At 38.7% G+C, this 19,936-nt stretch overlaps 1 protein-coding gene across 19 annotated transcripts in view; it reads right to left on the minus strand.

Annotated features, from left to right (window-relative positions):
• Nucleotides 1-19,936, minus strand: part of LOC143664917 (prolyl 4-hydroxylase subunit alpha-2-like) — a 211,622-nt gene that overhangs the window by 122,391 nt on the left and 69,295 nt on the right. For all 19 annotated transcript variants that reach the window (XR_013166678.1, XR_013166676.1, XR_013166677.1 and 16 more), the window contains one exon: nucleotides 6,247-6,395. Coding sequence is in view for 15 of the 19 variants with exons in the window: in XM_077138378.1 (XP_076994493.1) it covers nucleotides 6,247-6,395 (149 nt within the window). In the remaining 4 variants the exon portion in view is untranslated. The remainder of the gene's footprint in view (nucleotides 1-6,246; nucleotides 6,396-19,936) is intronic.

Below are 19,936 nucleotides of genomic sequence, written 5' to 3' on the forward strand. Positions count from 1 at the left end.
CCTGGCATGACATTCATGCAATCTGCTCTTCTTCCCTCACTACAGATGAAATGGACCGTATTTTCAATGCAGCCAGGGCTCATGCTAACCAGGTGCATATCACTGACCACACACCATGCTGGTGGGGGCAAAGGCAGTGCCAGACCAAGAGCCAGGGTGGGAATATCAGGTTGACACTCCAGCAGGAAGAAACGGGTGGACTAGATGGGACAAAATGCTTACATACCTCATAGCAGGCATGCAGAAAGCTTCAGATAAAGTAGTAAACTTCCATAAGCTAAGGGAAACTACCCAGGGTCCTAATGAAAACCTGGCCGCTTTTCTATACCGGCTCACAGAAGCCCTCTCCCAATATACCCGCCTGGACCCCAACTCAGAGGCTGGTAAAACTGTTTTAGCCACACACTTTATATCTCAATCGGCTCCAGATATAAGGCATAAACTTAAAAAATTGAGGACGGTCCTCAGGCCCCTATCTGTGACCTGGTAAACACAGCCTTTAAAATTTTTAATACTCGTGATGAACTAGAGAGGGCAGAAAAGGAATCCCAGGACCGCCGAAAGGTGAATTTACAAACCCAATCCCTGATTGCAGCTCTGTGGCTCACTTCAACGGAGAAGAAGCCAGCTACAACCAATCCACACCAGGAAAGTGCTTCAAATGTGGCCTCGAAGGACACTGGTCCTGCCAGTGCCCCAATCCTTGACCGCCTAAGGGACCATGCCCTCTCTGTGGTACAAAGGGACATTGGAAAAGTGACTGTCCCTCGGTGCCTGACCGTGGAGGGGCCATCCTTCCAACCCCTAACCCACCGCTAGCAGTCCTGGGCCTGGCGACCGACGACAGATGACGCCCAGCCTCAGCGACCCCGATCACCCTTGTCGAGCCCAGGGTAACAATTAAGGTAGCGGGTAAGTCCACGTCCTTTTTGGTGGACACAGGAGCTACCTTTTCTGTCCTCCCTCTTACTCAGGTCAACTCCTTCCTTCCCAGGTCACGGTTATGGGCACAGATGGCCGTCCTTCGCGTCCCTTAACTACTGGGCCACTTACATGTTTAATAGAAGGGTACCCCATTACACATTCTTTCTTAGTAATGCCTTCTTGCCCCAGCCCACAAAATGGGGCTAGATCTTGCCAAATTAGGAGCCTCACTACACTGGATAAAAAACCCTCAAACAAAACTTCATAGTGAGTGCCAAACTAATATCATTATCCATAACACCACCCATACCCCTAAAGGACAATATTTCTGGTGTAATGAAACTCTTACCAAGTGCCTTAACTCCACTACCCCAGGACCTTGCTTCCTGGTAACTATTGTTCCTCAATTAACCCTCTATGGGGAATCCAAACTAACTTGGCTACTGCCCTCCCCTCACTCAAAAAGGGCTGCCTTTCTTCCTATCCTAGTAGGTATCAGCCTAACCGCTTCAGTTGCAGCGTCAGCCACAGCGGGAGGGGTGCTGGGACACAATATTTTAACCTCTCAAAACTTCGAAACTCGACTACGGGTAGCCCTGGAATCAACATCAGAATCCCTCTCCTCTCTACAATGCCAACTCGCCTCACTAGCCCAGATAACTCTTCAAAATCAACGGGCCTTAGACCTGTTGGCAGCTGAAAAAGGAGGAATGTGTATATTCCTCCAAGAGGAATGCTGCTCTTACGTCAACGAGTAGGGTCTGGTGGAACAAAATATTCAAACCCTAAACAAACTAAGAGACGATCTCTACCACAGAAAACAAGGAACCAACTCTACCTTAAGCTGGTTTTCTTCTCCTTTGGTGACATGGCTCCTCCCACTCCTAGGACCAGTTATCCTAATCTCTTTTTTCCTCCTAGCTCTTGCCTCCTCAACTTCCTTCAGGGACACATGAAGGAACTATCCCGGGTAGCAGTCAACCAAATGCTCCTGCTTCATTACCACTGCCTACCCTCCTCACCAGATTCCTACAGCCAGTCTCCCCACTCCCCTAGCCATGACGGTTCCAGCCTATAACCCCACACCGCCCCATTACAGTAGGAAGTAGCCAGAAAGATCTCAGCACCCTATTATCACAAAAAGGCTGGAATGTTAGGTCGGGGGGACGGGAAAGGGTGCTGCACCTTGAGCTGCGGAGGCTGTGTGGCCCCTCCCAACCTGATTTCCGGAACTAATGAACCGCCTCTTCCGGACGTCACCTGACCTCCATCCTTAAAAGCTGCCCGCACCGAAGCCCTCCCTCCATCTTGGGTTTGGTGAGCTCTGCCCGGGAGTACAGAAATAAGCCCCCCACACACTTTAAATTTCCTGGTCTACTTTTTTTCTTTCTCACCCTTTTGCCTCCTAAACCTTTCATCTGCATTTCTAAATATATATATACACATACATTAAAAAGTACAGATAAATTGTCATTGACAAAAAGAAAAAAAAAAAAACTCAAGGAATATTGTTCCCATGACTCGTTACTGAGGAATCTACCAGAGAAGAAGTGTCAAACAACTAAAATAATAGAGACACATCTCTGTAAGTATTGGTGATGAGTATTAAATAAATGGTTACTTGTAGAACTGCAGGAAGACAAAATGTGTGCTTCAGAAAATTTCGTAGTTTAGACAACTATAAAAAATGGGGACAGAATGAGAGAAAAACAGCAAAATAAAGTTGAACTGTTTTCAGTAATTTTTATGGTGATAATGTTACTACTGTTATTCTGAAATTATCATATGTAATGTGAGAACAACAAATGAGTAATCAGGGGATATTCTATTGATGTTATTCTCTGTGTATTTAAAAAACAGCATTTTTGGTAGGAAGAATGAAGGCACAAAAGGAATAGAAAACAAATAGTAAAATGGAAGACCTAAATGCAATTATATTAATAACTACATCAAAATGTTAGTGGACGAAGCACACCAATTAAAAGGCAGAAACTATCAGTCCATATAAAAAATGAGGAACCAACTATATATTGTCTAAAAAGACACAAATTTAAAATATAAAGGCACAGCTGAATGAGTCATCTACAGAGACGGGTAGAGCTAAGCGACCCACCCAAATGCACCTATTACCAAGCACCACCCTAGAGAGAAGGGAGGGGAAGAAAAAGCCCTGAACAAGGAAGGGGGAGGAAGAGTAAGTAAAGCTAATCTGTAAAATCAAATGGCCCTGGGTGGGCCACGGTGGCTCAGCAGGCAGAGTTCTCACCTGCCAAGCTGGAGACCCGGGTTCGTCTCCTGGTACCTGCCCATGTAAAAGATAAAAATCAAATTGCCCAATATTGCCTATTACTTCTTGCCTTTCATCTTTCTTTTCTTGCAAGGGTGCCCACATGTCTTCCTACATGTGTCTTTAATATACCTTCTATCTGCTTACTCTAGGAAAAAAAATAAAAGACAGAATGAAAGTAAATGGATGAGGGCAGTGCAATGGTGGCTCAGCGGCAGAATTCTCACCATGCCAGAGACCTGGGTTCAATTCCCACAGTCTACCCATGCCAAAAAAAGAAGAAAGTAAATGGATGAAAAATGATATACCACATGCAAACAGTAAACATTAAGAATGCTATAATGACTCTCTTGATATCAGATGAAGTTTACTAAAAAACAGAGTATTACCATTTTGAAGGGGGATATTTCATAAAGATAAAAGAATCAATGCATCAGTAAAACATAACTATGATTATGCATGCATTTAATAACATTTATTATGCATGCATTTTTATTTGAAGCATGAAGAACTTCAAATAAATGAACAAAAATTAACAGAATTAAATGGAAAAAAAGATAATGACTGTTGCAGATGTTAACAACCCACTCTCAGCAGCTGATAGATCAATGAGGCAAAAAAATTCCCCAAAACATAGACAAACTTAACAACCAACACTATCAATCACTTTGACCTAATTAATACTAATGAAACATTAAACTTCAACAAGTATATTCACCATGATAGACCATATGCTGGGCCAGAAAACAAATCTCAATAAATTTAAAAGGATTGAAATTATAAAGTATGTGCTCTGACCAAAACAGAATAATATTAGAAATCAATAAGACATGTAGAAACACCCAGCCCACTAAATATTTGGAAATTAAACCACACATTTCGAAATAATCCATAGGTCAAAGAAGAAATCATAAAGAAAAATCAATGTAATTCACACATCAGCTGAATATAGGAGAAAACCATATTATCCATCTCAGAAGATCCAGAAAGGGCATATATTCACCAAAAATGTATGCATTTGTGTACTGAAGATTGCATTATTTAGTGATAGCTAAAACTGGAAACAACTAAATGTCTACCTACACTAGAACAGATAAACTGTGGTATATTACTATCAAAGGATAAGAGAAAACTAATGCTACATGCAACGATACGGATGAATCTCACAGACGGAAGGGAGCAAGACATGAAGAAATCCAAACTGCGATTCCATTTATACTAGGTGCAGAAAAAGAGAACAGCAATCTATTGTGATAAACATTGGAACAGTAGTTACCTCTGCAAGACATTAATGACTGAAAGGCAGAATGAGGGAGGTTCCTGGAGCACTGGTTATGCTCTACATTTTGATTTGGGTTTGGCAATATAGGTGCTCACTTTTGTAAAAAGTCATCATCCTGTACACTTAAAATGTGGGCACCTTACATTATGTTTGCTTCAATAAAAAAGTAAAAAGCAAAGAAAGAATACTCCATATCAAAATGCTGACATGGCTAAACAGTATTTTGAAAGAATTTTTTTCCTGTAAATACATTTAATGGAAAACAAGAAAAAACACAAACAAATGAACTAATAAGCATTTAATTAAACCTCCTAGAAAAAGAAGAACAAGATAAACTCAAAGAAATAAGAAGGAAATAAATAGCAAAGTTATGAGCAAAAATCAGAGCGAGTCCTGACATTATATATGAACCAACCAAAAAGGGGAAGGGAGGTAGAGGTTCAATAGCTAAGAGATTTCAAATTGAGTAGAGAGGTTATTCTGGAGGTTACTCTTATGCAAGTATAACAGCAAATGCAAATTCATCTTGGCTAAAAAACTTTCTCTCAGATTTCCTTTCATTCTTCTCCACCCCTTTAAGAGATAGATATTTTTCTTCCCCTCATTGAGCCCTTAATTATCCTCACTTTATTTTCCCCCTAGTTCCCTGCCTCTTACAATGTCTATCTAAGTTTGTTCATAGGTCAATAGCAGCTGTGACCAACCAACAAAACTCTGAGAACATACTCCTGCTACAAAAGAAATTTAAAAACCTACATCTATCACAACAAAAACATCGTTACCTGCCTGTTCCAACTGAAAAAGCCCAGAAACCCAATTAATGATGCACCGCTCGGCTTGAAGCAATTTATCTCCGCCAGCTATGCCTTTTTGTCTGCAGGAAGTAGCTAAAGAAAGGGCATGACATCCCCGCTCCCTCCAAAAATTGCTTTAAACTGGGCTAGAATACCCCCCCAAACCTAACCCCAGCTCCAATTTTATTAAAATAAAAAGGCAGGAATGTCAGGTCTCAGAAAAGGAACTTTACATATAAAATGGACTCTGTAACTCAGAGGCCTCTCAGCTTCTTTCTCTCAGCTTCCTTTGCAGAGCCTGATTTTTGAGAGATAGTGCATCAGGAACAGAGCAGTGTGTCAGAACCCCAGCAAGCAATTAAATGATAAGTTAACAAGCCCCCATCCAATCAAGGGATGACACACCACCTAGTAGGCACCCTCCCCTCCTGACATCACTGTACCTTTAAAACACAGCTCCCAGAACAAAGATCTGGAGCCATTTTCTCGTTCCTTTCACTGGCTCCCCAGGTGGGAGCCATTTTCAGGCTCCCACCTGCTTTCTCCTTTTCATTCTCCAACCTGCCTTCTCCCATCTACTTTCTCCCTGTTCTTACCTTCAATAAACCTGTTAAGCTTTGGAAAATAAAATCAGTGAGTGAAAGACCCGGGTACATGAGATACCCAGGTACGATTCCCAGACTATGTACCCCCCCCCCCACAAAAAAAATTTCAATGAAAGAGGAAACAAAATAACAACAGACAAAAATAAAACAAACAACTGATTCTTTTAAAACTTAAACAGTAAAAGAAAACTTGACAAAACAGTCAAGAAAATGATATAAATAAATGGGTGCTTAATAAAAATGAAATAATACAAAATATATTTAATATCATCAAGGAATAAAAAGAAATTCAGAAACATAAGGGAAAGCTCATGCATGCACACTCACACACAACACAAACATAGACCAGCTCACCAGTAGATGGGTCCTGGAGGACAAAGCTCTTCACAACTGACCAATCCTCATTTAGATTTCTCAACAATTTGTACATACTCACTGCCATGACCAAGCCTTCCTCATCTTCAGGAATTACAAGGTTCAGTGCATCTCTTTTCTCAACCCAGCTAAGGGATTTGTGGGGAAGAAAATGAGAAGATAAGGTTAAGTCAAAATTAGGAAATTTTATTTTATAACCAACAAAAGTAGCAACTTTCAAATACTGTACTTTACTGTGTAACAGGTCCCAGGCTAAAGAATTTTAAATATTATCTCTTTTAATCTTTTCAATAATCCTATAAAGTAAGTATTAGTCCTTCCACTATACAAATAAACTAGCTCAGAGTTGTTAAGTCACATGACTTCATGAAATCATACAACTGATTGTATGGATATGAGCTCAGGTAGGAGTAACCTCAAAATCAATGTTTTAATCACTAAGCTATAACTGCCTCTCAGATATGTAAATACATATGAACTACCTGGTTGAACAGGCTAGGGAAGTATGTAAGTATCTACATACACAGTCAACTAGACGCCATCTTTCTGAAAGGCACTCTCGAAAATCTAGTCTAGCTATACCATGTCTAAGACTTTAACATTCAGATATTGTGCAAAGATGTAGGTACAACATTATTCACTAGAGTTAAAATGTTTACAATAGTTAAAATCTTCAACAATAAAGATTGTATTAAATTATGATACAACTATATAATAGAAAAATATGGCACCATTAAAATGATAATGAAAACCCAATTTACCAAAAGAAAGGCATTAGTTAGCAAGCCATTTTACAAAATAGTAAATATTATGATCCAACTTTGGTTAAAACTTAATTTAACTAAATTGATTCAAAGAAATATATACCTGTATATGAGTGTATGCAAAAAAAATGAATATACATGTGCAGATGTCACAGCACTCACACTGGTTGCCAACCTGCCAATAACCCTCTTCCAACTTCCCATGAAAATAATTCTTCTCAGATGTCTTCCAAAGCAGCCATCTGCTTTCAGGAAAGCTATAGCTATCCACTGACTGTGTCCTAAATAACCATAGACTCTAAACTAATCATACTGGTCCTATTCCAATTGCCAACGATTTGTTTCAGCATAAGCAGGTAGTGCAATTTGGGCCAATGAGACATGAGTTTACTGGGTGGCATCAGAAAAGGTTTCTGCAGTCTTATAGGCAAAAGGAAGGAAGAAGTGGCTCTTTTGCTGGATGTTGTGTCCAAATATGACACTTAAAATTACTAAAAACATAATGGTTCAAGAGAGCTAATCTGAAAATGTATGTTGAAATGTGTTATGTTATAAAAGGATATGTTGAAAAACAGCAAACAAAAAGATAAGAGTTCATGATGATATTTCTGAATCCCTTAATCCCTAAAATCCCCTGATCGTAGGCATTCTTTTTAATCTATGATACTACATTTTCCTTATTGTTTAAGCTATTATTTTCTGCCAAAAGTATATCTAATTAATTTAGAATATTTTGTATAGTATAAATTTTGTTTAAAATATGCACTCATTATTTTTACGTCTCTACTTGGAGGTCTAATAGCTACCTCAAACTCAACTGCTGAACTTATCCACCCAATGTCTTCACCATTTCAGTTGATAGCAACTATATATGTTTTTAAATTCTATCTAAGAACAAAAATCTTAGGGTTATCATAATCCTCTCTCCCTCTCGCTCTCATAGCAGACTTAATCCATCATGAAATAACAATGATTCTAGCTTCAAGATGAAAGTAGAATCTGATTTCTTACTAAGTTACCACCCTGATTCAAGCCACTATCTTCAATTATTTAGATTATTTCAATAGCTTTCCTAACAGGTAAACCTGCCTTTACACTTCTTCAAAAAAAGTGTATTCTCTATATAGGACCAGAATAATCCTTTTAAAACATAAACATGACTTCTGGTTAAGCAAATTGATGGAGTAAGACATTTTAAGTTTCCATTCCTGCACAAAATCTTTGTACTGACAAAACTGGCAGAGCTATCTTTCTCAAAGCTCTGGAAAATAGTTAAAGCATTCCAATAACTTGGAAAGCACTATATTAAGAAAAAGACTACTTAAAAATGGTAAAAAAAAAAAAAAAAGTTTGTAGAATCTTTGCTGGTGCCCCACTATACCTCCACAATTCAGTGTACAGCCAGTGTGAACTCTCAGTATATGTCCCTCATCCCAGTTCCAGAAGGAGCAGAATAACCTCTATGCTCATATATGTACAACCAATGATAACATAAGATAAGCATAACCCCTACATGCATGTATGTCTTTGGAAATCTATATGATGGCAGCCTGAAAGACAGAACCAGTATTTTTCTCTCTCACTTAACTACCGAGAACTTGCTCTGTGCAAGTTAATGGATAAAACTGTATAAGAAACAATAAAATTTCAGTGCCCTGGGGTAAAGGCTCCCCAGCCTTAAAACAATATAGAGCTCCCAAACTAGAGAGACTATTTCATAAGGAAAAGAGGGGGCATTCAGATTCCTGTAAATGGGGGAATCCTAAAGTCATGAGCACATGTCCAGGACAAGATACATACTAAGGAAAGAAGGGAGAGAACCATGAGCTTTCACTTTGAGCTATACTAAAGGCCCATTTTAGAAAGGCAAAGCTCTGAAGGACAGCACCTGCCAATACAGAGAGAATCTGCAAATATAGTTGTCATGGTCATGTTCATGTGTCAACTTGCCAACTGGTGATACCTGTTTGTCTGGTTAGGTAAGTGCTGGCATGTGTGTTGCTATGAGGATCTTTCATAGAATTAAATCATGATCATATTGCTGCGTCCACAGCTGATTCCATTTGTAATCAGCCAAGGGGAGTGTCTTCTGCAATGAGTGATGCTTAACATAATCACTGGAAGCCTTTTAAGGAGGATTCAGAAGAGACAGGCTCTCTTCCTGCTTTGGCCAGCTAGCCTCTCCAGTGGAGTTCATCCAGACCATCCATCAGAATCATCAGCTTTACAGCCTGCCCTACAGATTCTGGACTCTACATTCCCACAGTTACATGAGACACTTTTATAAATTTTATATTTATGAATATTTCCTATTGATTCTGTTTCTCTAGAGAACGTTAACTAATACAATAGTGAAAGGTGTTTCTTCATTTTTGTTAGCTTCCGGCCTTCAGGGCAATCTCTGCCATATCACTAGCTGAATACAGATTTAACAACAAACACCTTGGAGACTAAATTCCAGGGTTAAAGTATTAAAATGCACAGTGTACAACCAAAGGTAACAAATTCAAAATAACAAGGAACAAGATAAAATATCAGCAACGATCAACAAAGAACAAACTTTGGACCTACCAGACAAAGCTTTTTAAAAATTGTCTTGAGAGGTTCCAAGATGGCAGCTTAGTGAGGTGTGGAATTTAGTTCATCCTCCAGAGCAGCTAGTAAATAGCCAGGAACAGTACAGAGGAACTGCTGAGGCCACATCAGTGACTGGACACACAGTGTACACCAGTCTGGACAAGCTGGACCAGCTGCAATCCCACCCAGAACCATGAGTCCCCCCAAACCACAGAGGCTGGTGCTGCTCCCCCACAGGCTGCTTCCCAGAGGGGAAAGAAAAGAGACTTTAATAGCAGCAAGGGGTTGAGTTCAACCAAAGTCCAACTGCAGAATTAATCAACAAATTCTGATTACTAAAAATAGGCCCCTAGCTTAGATAAACTTGGAATAAAAGCTAAAGTTACTAGTTTTTGCCCTGTAGAGGGGGCAGGGCTGACAGAAAAAAAAGAAAAAAGAAAAAACAGAGGTTTTTTCAGACAGCACAAAATACTTGGAAAGGTCTGGACCCTAAAAAAAGAAAAAAAAAAAAGAGGGGGCACAGAGGACATGGAGATACATAGAGCAACATAACACCTTAAGCTCTTGATTAACAAACCTGAGGAACAGAGGTCCTGCTCTGAAAATTAATATTTTTTCTTTGTTTCTACTGCTTAACTCCTCTCAGGCTCCAGCTGCCCCAGGAAAGGGTGGAATTAAGCTTCTCTGAGAGACAAAAAGCTGGTCAGGTGAAAGGAGTAATTTCCTGGAGGCTGTGCCTTCCCCAGTAGAGGGGTGAGACCCAGCTCAGGTGGAGGCCCCCCCTCAGGGAATTCAGACCTCACAGACTGGAAAACTGAAGCAATTAACGCCAGCCTACAACCTCACCTCAGTCTCAACCACGCCCCCAGCAGGAAGAGTCGGCTGAAGTTAAAGGTACCATATCACTTTATGCTGGTGTGATACACAGGCAGACAAGTACCACATACTGGGCAGGATAGGAAAAATACAGAGTCTAGAGGCTTCATAGGAAAGTCTGTCAACCTGCTGGGTCTCACTCTCAGGGAAATCTGACAAAGGTGACTCTTCCCTCCTGAGAGGAGGCCAGTCTGGTCTCGGAAAACCTGACTGGGGTCTTTAATACCTAAGTAGAGCCCCCTAAAGAAAAAAAAAGGCATCATACTGGCAGGAAAAGAAACAAGAAAATAAGAACTGAAAAATTCCGATCCGTTAAACAAAACCTATGCTAGAGGTCTAGAATAAGCTGAACTGAATGTCAAAGAACAGATAGAGAACAAAGCCCTCAACAAGAAAATCCTAGGTAAAAGAGTGAAAACAATCTCCACAATAAACTAATTAAAGAAATTAAATGCCTAGATGCAGGCAAAAAATAATGAATCATACTAGGAAAATTGAAGATATGGCCCAGCCAAAGGAACAAACCAGCAATTCACATGAGATACAGGAGTTGAAACAATTAATTCAAGATGTTCAACCAGACATGGAAAATCTCATCAAAAATCAAATCAACGAATTGGGGGAGGATACAAAGGCAGCAATGGGCAACAAAAAGAAGAAATTCAAAGTCTGAATAAACAAATCACAGAACTTATGGGAATGAAAGGCACAATAGAAGAGATGAAAAAAACAATGGAAACCTACAATGTTAGATTTTAGAGGCAGAAGATAGGATTAGTGAGCTGGAGGATGAGACATCTGAAATCAGACAAGTAAAAGAAAATATACGGAAAAGAATGGAAAAATACGAGCAGGGATGCAGGGAACTGAATGACAACATGAAGCACATGAACATATGTGTTGTGGGTGTCCCAGAAAGAGAAGAGAAGGGAAAAGGAGGAGCAAGATTAATAGAGGAAATGATCACTGAAAATTTCCTAACTCTTATGACAGACTTAAAATTACAGATTCAAGAAGGGCAGCATACCTCAAACAGAATGGATCCAAACAGACATATTCCAAGAAACTTACTAATCAGAATTTCAGATGCCAAAGAGAAAGAGAGAATTTTGAAAGCAGCAAGAGAGAAGCAATCCATCACATACAAGGGAAGACCAATAAGATTATGCATAGATTTCTCAGCAGAAACCATGGAGGCAAGAAGAGAGTGGTATGATATATTTAAGATTATAAAAGAGAAAAACTGCCAACCAAGAATTCTATATCCAGCAAATTGTCATTCAATAATGAGGGGGAAATTAAAACATTTTCAGACAAAAAATCACTAAAAGAATATGTGCCCAAGAGACTGGCTCTGCAAGAAATACTAAAGGGAGCACTAGAGACAGACAGAAAAAGAAAGGAAAGAGAGGTGTGGAGAAGAGCGTAGAAATAAAGACTATCAGTAAAGGTAGGAAGAGGAAAAATTATATATGACATATAAAATCCAAAAGGCAGGGGGGGTCAGTGGCTCAGCAGGCAGAGTTCTCGTCTGCCATGCTGTAGACCTGGGTTTGAGTCCCAGTGCCTACCCATGCAAAAAAAAGAAAAAAAAATCCAAAAGGCAAAATGGTAGACGAAAGTACTGCCCTTACAATAATAACACTAAACGTTAATGGATTGTACTCCCCAATCAAGACATAGACTGGCAGAATGGATTAAAAAACAGGACCCATCTATAGGCTGTCTACAGGAGACGCATTTTAGAAGCAAGGACAAACATAGGTTGAAAGTGAAAGGTTGGGAAAAGATATTTCATGCAAACAACAATCAGAAAAGAGCAGGACTAGCTATACTAATATTCAACAAATTAGATTTCAAGTGTAAAACAAAAGAGACAAAGAAGAACACTATGTATTAATAAAAGGAACAATTCCACAAAAAGACATAATAATTATAAATATTTATGCACCGAGCCAGAGTGCTCCAAAATACATGAGGCAAACATTGAAAAGAGACACAGACACATCTACCATAAAAGTAGGAGACTTCAATTTCTGGCTCTCATCAATGGACAGGACATCTACACAGAGTATCAATAAAGAAACAGAGAATTTGAATAATATAATAAGCAAACTAGACTTAACAGACTTTTAGAGAACATTACACATCATTTCCAAGGATAGACCATGTGCTGGGTCACAAAGCAAGTCTCAATAAATTTAAAAAGATTGAAATTATATGTAACACTTTCTCTGATCATAAAGAAATGAAGTTGGAAATCAATAAGAGGCAGAAGGCCAGAAAATTCACAAATATTTAAGACTCAACAATCTTAAACAACCAGTGGGTCAAGGAAGAAATTACAAGAGAAATCAGTAAATATCTTGAGGCAAATGAAAATGAAAACACAACATATCAAAATTTATGGGATGCAGGAAAGGCAGTGCAAAGAGGGAAATTTATTGCCCTAAATGGCTATATCAAAAAACAAGGAGCAAAAATTGAGGTGAACAGAATTAACTGTTCACTTGGAAGAAACAGAGAAAGAACAGCAGACTAACCCCAAAGCAAGCAAAAGGAAAGAAATAACAAAGATTAGAGCACAAATAAATGAAACTGAGAACATGAAAACAACCTTGAAAATCAACATAACCAGAAGTTGGTTCTATGAAAAAAATCAATAAGATCAATGGGCCATTAGCAAAGTTGACAAAAAGAAGAAGAGAGTGGATGAAAATAAATAAAATCAGACATGGAAGAGGAGACATAACTACTGATCCTGCAGAAATAAAGGAGGTAATGAGAGGATACTATGAACAACTTTATGCTAATAAACCAGACAATGTAGATGAGTGGACAATTTCCTAGAGAGATAGGAACAACCAACATTGACTCAAGAAGAAGTAGATGACCTCAACAAACCAATCACAAGTAAAGAAATTGAATTAGTAATTAAGAAGCTCCCCAAAAAGAAATGTCCAGGACTACACGGCTTCACATGTGAATTCTACCAAACATTCCAGAAAGAACTAGTACCAATCCGTTCAAACTCTTCAAAAAAATTGAAGAGGAGGGAAGGCTATCTAACTCATTCTATGAAACCAACATCACCCTCATACCAAAGGCAGACAAAGATACTACTAGAAAAGAAAATTACAGACCAATCTTTGTAATGAATATAGACTCAAAAATCCTCAAGAAAACTCTTGCAAATCAAATCCAGCAGCACATTAAAAGAATTATATACCATGACCAAGTCGGACTCATCCCAGGCATGTTAGAATGGTTCAATATAAGAAAATCAATTAATGTAAAACACCATATCAACAAATAAAAGCGGAAAAAACACGATCATCTCGATTGAGATGTCAAAGGTATTTGACAAAATTCAGCATCCATTCTTGTTGAAAACACTTCAAAGGATAGGAATAGAAGGGAACTTCCTCAACATGATAAAGGAAATATAGGAAAAAACCATAGCTAACATCATCCTCAATGGGGAAAAACTGAAAGCTTTCCCCCTAAGATTAGGAAAAAGACAAGGATGTCCACTGTCACCACTGTTATTCACCATTGTGATGGACGTTCTAGCCAGAGCAATTAGACAAGAAAAAGAAATACAAGGCATCAAAATTGGAAAGGAACAAGTAAAACTCAATGTTTACAGATGATATGATACTCTATGGCAAAAACCCCCAAAAATCTACAGCAAAACTACTAGAGCTAATAAATAAGTACATCAAAGTGGCAGGTTACAAGATCAACATTCAAAAATCTGTAGTGTTTCTATACACTAGTAATGAGCAATATGAAGGAGAAATCAAGAAAAAATTCCATTTACAACTGCAAACAAAAGAAATAAAATATTTAGGAATAAATTTAACTAAGGATATAAAAGACTTATACAAGAAATTGCTAAAATAAATCACAGAAGACCTAAATAAGTGAAAGGGCATACTGTGTTCATGGATTGGAAGACTAAATATAGTTAAGATGTCAGTTGTATCTAAATTGATTTTTACATTCAATGCAATATAAATTAAAATCCTCAAAACTTACTTTGCAGAAATAGAAAAAACCAAAACAAATTTATCTGGAAGAGCAGGGTGCCTGGGATAGCTAAATATATCCTGAAGAAAAAAAAAAATGAAGGCAGAGGCCTCATACTATCTGACTTTAAGGCATATTACAAAGCTACAGTGGTCAAAACAGCATGGTATTAGCATAAAGTTAGATCTACTGACCAATGGGATCAAATAGAGTATTCAGATACAGACCCACTCATGTATGGACCATTGATCTTTGATAAGGCAGTCAAGGCAACTCACCTGGGACAGAACAGTCTCTTCAATAAATGGTGCTTGGAGAACTGGATATATACACACAAAAGAATGAAAAAAGATCCATATCTCACACCCTATATAAAAATTAACTCAAAATGACCAAAGACCTAAACATTAGATCTAAGACCATAAAACTTTTAGAAGAAAATGTACGAAAGTATCTTATAAAACTTGTAAGAGGACGTGGTTTCCTAGATCTTATACCCAAATCAAAAGCATTGAAGAAAGAAATAGATAAATGGGAATTTCTCAAAATTCAACACTTTTGTGCATCAAAGAACTCTGTCAAGAAAGTAAAAATGCAGCTACACCATGGGAGCCAATATTTGGAAATGACATATCAGATAAGGGTCTGTTATTCAGAATATATAAAGAGATTATTCAACTCAACAACAAAAAGACAACCCAAAAATGCCGGGGCCAAGATGGAGGCTTAGCAATGTGCATGTCTTAGTTCGTCCTCCAGAGCAACTACTAAATAACCAGAAACAGTACAGAACAGCTCCCGGAGCCACGATAGTGACCAGACACACAGCATACCCCACTCTGGACCAGCTGAACTGGCTGCGAGTCTCCGGAAGCGTGAGTTCCCCAAGCTGCAGCGGTTGGAACCCGGCTCCTGGCGCCCCTCCCCCACTGGTGGCTTCCCGGAGGAAAAGGAAAGAGGCTCTAACAGTAGCAGGGACTGAGTCCAACCAAACACCAATTGTGGCATTAATAAACAAATTCTGACTACTAAAAATAGGCCCCCAGCTCAAGCGAAACTGGTCAAGGCAGAGGATGCTTATTGGGCTAACCGAAAAAGAGGAAAGGGGACGAAACAGGTTTTCATAGCTGTTTCTACGGAGGCTTGGCTGCCTCTGGATTCAGTGGTGGGACTACTCGGGCTGCAACTGCCCCAGGAATAGGCAGAAACAGACTGCTTTCAGGGCTATCTTCCACGTGGGCCTTCCCCAAGGGAGGGGTGAAGCCCAACTTAGGTGGAATCCCTCTTACAAGGAATTCAGAACCCAGAGCTTGGCAATTTGAAGCCATTAAAACCAGCCTACAACCTTTCCTCTGTCTCCACCACGCCCCCAGCAGGGAGAGCCTTCCAAAGTTAAAGGAGCCACAACATCTTTTGCTGGAGGGACCCGCAGACAGACAAGCGCCACATACTAGGCAGGAAAGAAAAACAGAGCCCAGAGACTTCACAGGAAAGTCTTTCAACCTGCTGGGGCTCACCCTCAGGGAAAACTGATGCAGGTGACTCCTTGCCCCTGATAGGAGGCCGGTTTAGGACGGGAAAACCCGGCTGGAGTCTGTAATACCTACGTAGACCTCCCTAAGGGTGGGGAGGGAAAAGACACCTTACAGGCAAGACAAGAAACAAGAAAACAAGAACTGAAATATTACCCTCTGTTAAACAAAACTTAAGCAAGAGGCCCAGAAAAAGCATAACTGAAGGTCAAAGAACAGAAAGACAACAAACTCATCTAGCAAGAAAACCCTAGGTAAGATAAGTGAAAGCAATCTCCATAATAAACTAATTAGGGTAATTAAATGTCTAGACGCCAGCAAAAAATGACAAATCACACTAGGAAAAATTAAGATATGGCCCAGTCAAAGGAACAAACCAATAGTTCAAATCAGATACAGGACCTGAGACAACTAATTCTGAATATACGAACAGAAATGGAAAACCTCTTCAAAAACCAAATCATAAATTGAGGGAGGACATGAAGAAGGCAAGGAATGAACAAAAAAAAGAAATGGAAAGTGTGAAAAAACAAATCACAGAACTTATGGGAAAGCAAGACACAGTAGAAGAGATGAAAAAAACAATGAAAACCTACAATGGTACATTTCAAGAGACAGAGGTTAGGATTGGTGAACTGGAGGATGGAACATCTGAAATCCAAAAAGAAACAGAAATTACAGGGAAAATTATGAGCAGGGACTCAGGGAATTGAATGACAATAGGAAGTGCACAAATATACGTGTTGTGGGTGTCCCAGAAGGAGAAGAGAAGGGAAAAGGAGGAGAAAAACTAATGGAAGAAATTATCACTGAAAATTTCCAAACTCTTGTGAAAGACCTAAAATTACAGATCCAAGAAGTGCAGCGCACCCCAAAGAGAAGATTCAAATAGACGTTCTCCAAGACACTTACTAGTCATAATGTCAGAGGTCAAAGAGAAAGAGAGGATCTTGAAAGCAGCAAGAGAAAAGCAATCCATCACATACAAGGGAAACCCAATAAGACTATGTGTAGATTTCTCAGAAAAAACCATGGAGGCGAGAAGAGAGTGGGATGACATTTAAATTACTAAAAGAGAAAAACGGCCAACCAAGAATTCTATATCCAGCAAAATTGTCCTTCAAAAATGAGGGAGAAATTAAAACATTCTCAGACAAAAAGTCACTGAGAGAATTTGTGACCAAGAGACCAGCTCTGCAAGAAGTACTAAAGGGAGCACTAGAGACAGATACGAAAAGACAGAAGAGAGAGGGGTGGAGAGGAGTGTAGAAAGAAGGAAAATTAGATATGATATATAAAATACAAAAGGTAAAATGGTAGAGGAAAATACTACCCAAACAGTAATAACACTAAATGCTAATGGACTGAGCTCCCCAATCAAAAGACACAGACTGGCAGAATGGATTAAAAAACAGGATCCTTCTATATGCTGTCTACAGGAAACAAATCTTAGACCCAAAGATAAACATAGGTTGAAAGGGAAAGGTTGGGAAAAGATATTTCATGCAAATAACAACCAGAAAAGAGCAGGAGTAGCTATACTAATATCCAACAAATTAGACTTCAAATGTAAAACAGTTCAAAGAGACAAAGAAGGACACTATCAACTAATAAAAGGAACAATTCAACAAGAAGACATAACAATCATAAATATTTATGCACCGAACCAGAATGCCCCAAAATACGTGAGGCGAACACTGCAAATACTGAAAAGGGAAATAGACACATGTACCATAATAGTTGGAGACTTCAATTCCCCACTCTCATCAATGGACAGAACATCTAGACAGAGGATCAATAAAGAAACAGAGATTTTGAATATTACAATAAATGAGCTAGACTTAACAGACATTTATAGGACATTACATCCCACAACAGCAGGATACACATTTTTCTCAAGTGCTCATGGATCATTCTCAAAGATAGACCATATGCTGGGTCACAAAGCAAGTCTCAACAAATTTGAAAAGACTGAAATCATACACAACACTTTCTCAGATCATAAAGGAATGAAGTTGGAAATCAATAATAGGCAGAGCACCAGAAAATTCACAAATACGTGGAGGCTCAACAACACACTCTTAAACAACCAGTGGGTCAAGTAAGAAATTACAAGAGAAATCAGTAAATATCTCGAGGTAAATGAAAATGAAAACACAACACATCACAACCTACGGGACGCAGCAAAGGCAGTACTAAGAGGGAAATTTATTGCCCTAAATACCTATATCAAAAAAGAAGAAAGGGCAAAAATTCGGGAATTAACTGTCCACTTGGAAGGACTGGAGAAAGAACAGCAAACTAACCCCAAAGCAAGCAAAAGGAAAGAAATAACAAAGATTAGAGCAGAAATAAGTGAAACTGAGAACATGACAACAGAGAAAATCAATGAGACCAGAAGTTGGTTCTACGAGAAAATCAAAAAGATTGATGGGCCCTTAGCAAGATTGACAAAAAGAAGAAGAGAGAGGACGCAAATAAATAAGATCAGAAATGGAAGAGGAGACATAACCACTGAACTCACAGAATAAAGGAGGCAATAACAGGATACTATGAACAACGTTATGCTACTAAATACAACAATGTAGATGAAATGGACAAGTTCCTAGAAAGGCATGAACAACCAACTTTGACTCAAGAAGAAATAGATGACCTCAACAAACCAATCACAAGTAAAGAAATTGAATCAGTCATTCAAAAGCTTCCCAAAACGAAAAGTCCAGGACCAGACGGCTTCACATGTGAATTCTACCAAACATTCCAGAAAGAATTAGTACCAACCCTGCTCAAACTCTTGAAAAAAGTTTGAAGTGGAGGAAAAGCTACCTAACTCATTCTATGAAGCCAACATCACCCTCATACCAAAACCAGGCAAAGATATTACTAAAAAACAAAACTACAGACCAATCTCTCTAATGAATATAGATTCAAAAATCCTCAACAAAATTCTAGCAAATCGAATCCAGCAGCACATTACAAGAATTATACATCATGACCAAGTAGGATTCATCCCAGGTATGCAAGGATGGTTCAACATAAGAAAATCAATTAATGTAATACACCATATCAACAAATCAAAGCAGAAAAATCACATGATCATCTCAATTGATGCAGAGAAGGCATCTGACAAGATTCAACATCCTTTCCTGTTGAAAACACTTCAAAGGATAGGAATACAAGGGAACCTCCTTAAAATGATATAGGGAATATACGAAAAACCCACAGCTAATATCATCCTCAATGGGGAAAAATTGAAAACTTTCCCCCTAAGATCAGGAACAAGACAAGGATGTCCATTATCATCACTGTTATTCAACATCGTGTTGGAAGTTCTAGCCAGAGCAAGGAGGAAACAAAAAGAAATACAAGGCATCAAAATTGGAAAGGAAGAAGTAAAACTATCACTGTTTGCAGACGATATGATACTATATGTCGAAAACCCTGAAAAATCCACAGCAAAACTACTAGAGCTAATAAACGAGTACAGCAAAGTGGCAGGTTACTAGATCAACATCCAAAAATCTGTTGTGTCTATACATTAGTAATGAACAAGCTGAGGGGGAAATCAAGAAACGAATTTCATTTACAACTGCAACTAAAAGAATAAAATACTTGGGAATAAATTTAACTAAAGAGACAAAAGACCTATACAAAGAAAACTACAAGAAACTGTTAAAAGAAATCACGGAAAACCTAAATAGATGGAAGGGCATACCGTGTTCATGGATTGGAAGACTAAATATACTTAAGATGTCAATTCACCTAAGTTGATTTACAGATTCAACACAATACCAATCAAAATCCCAACAACTTACTTTTCAGAAATAGAAAAACCAATAAGCAAATTTATCTGGAAGGGCAGGGTGCCCCGAATTGGTAAAAATGTCT

This window comes from Tamandua tetradactyla, chromosome 20, assembly GCF_023851605.1.
Source record: "Tamandua tetradactyla isolate mTamTet1 chromosome 20, mTamTet1.pri, whole genome shotgun sequence".
Lineage (NCBI taxonomy): Eukaryota > Metazoa > Chordata > Mammalia > Pilosa > Myrmecophagidae > Tamandua > Tamandua tetradactyla.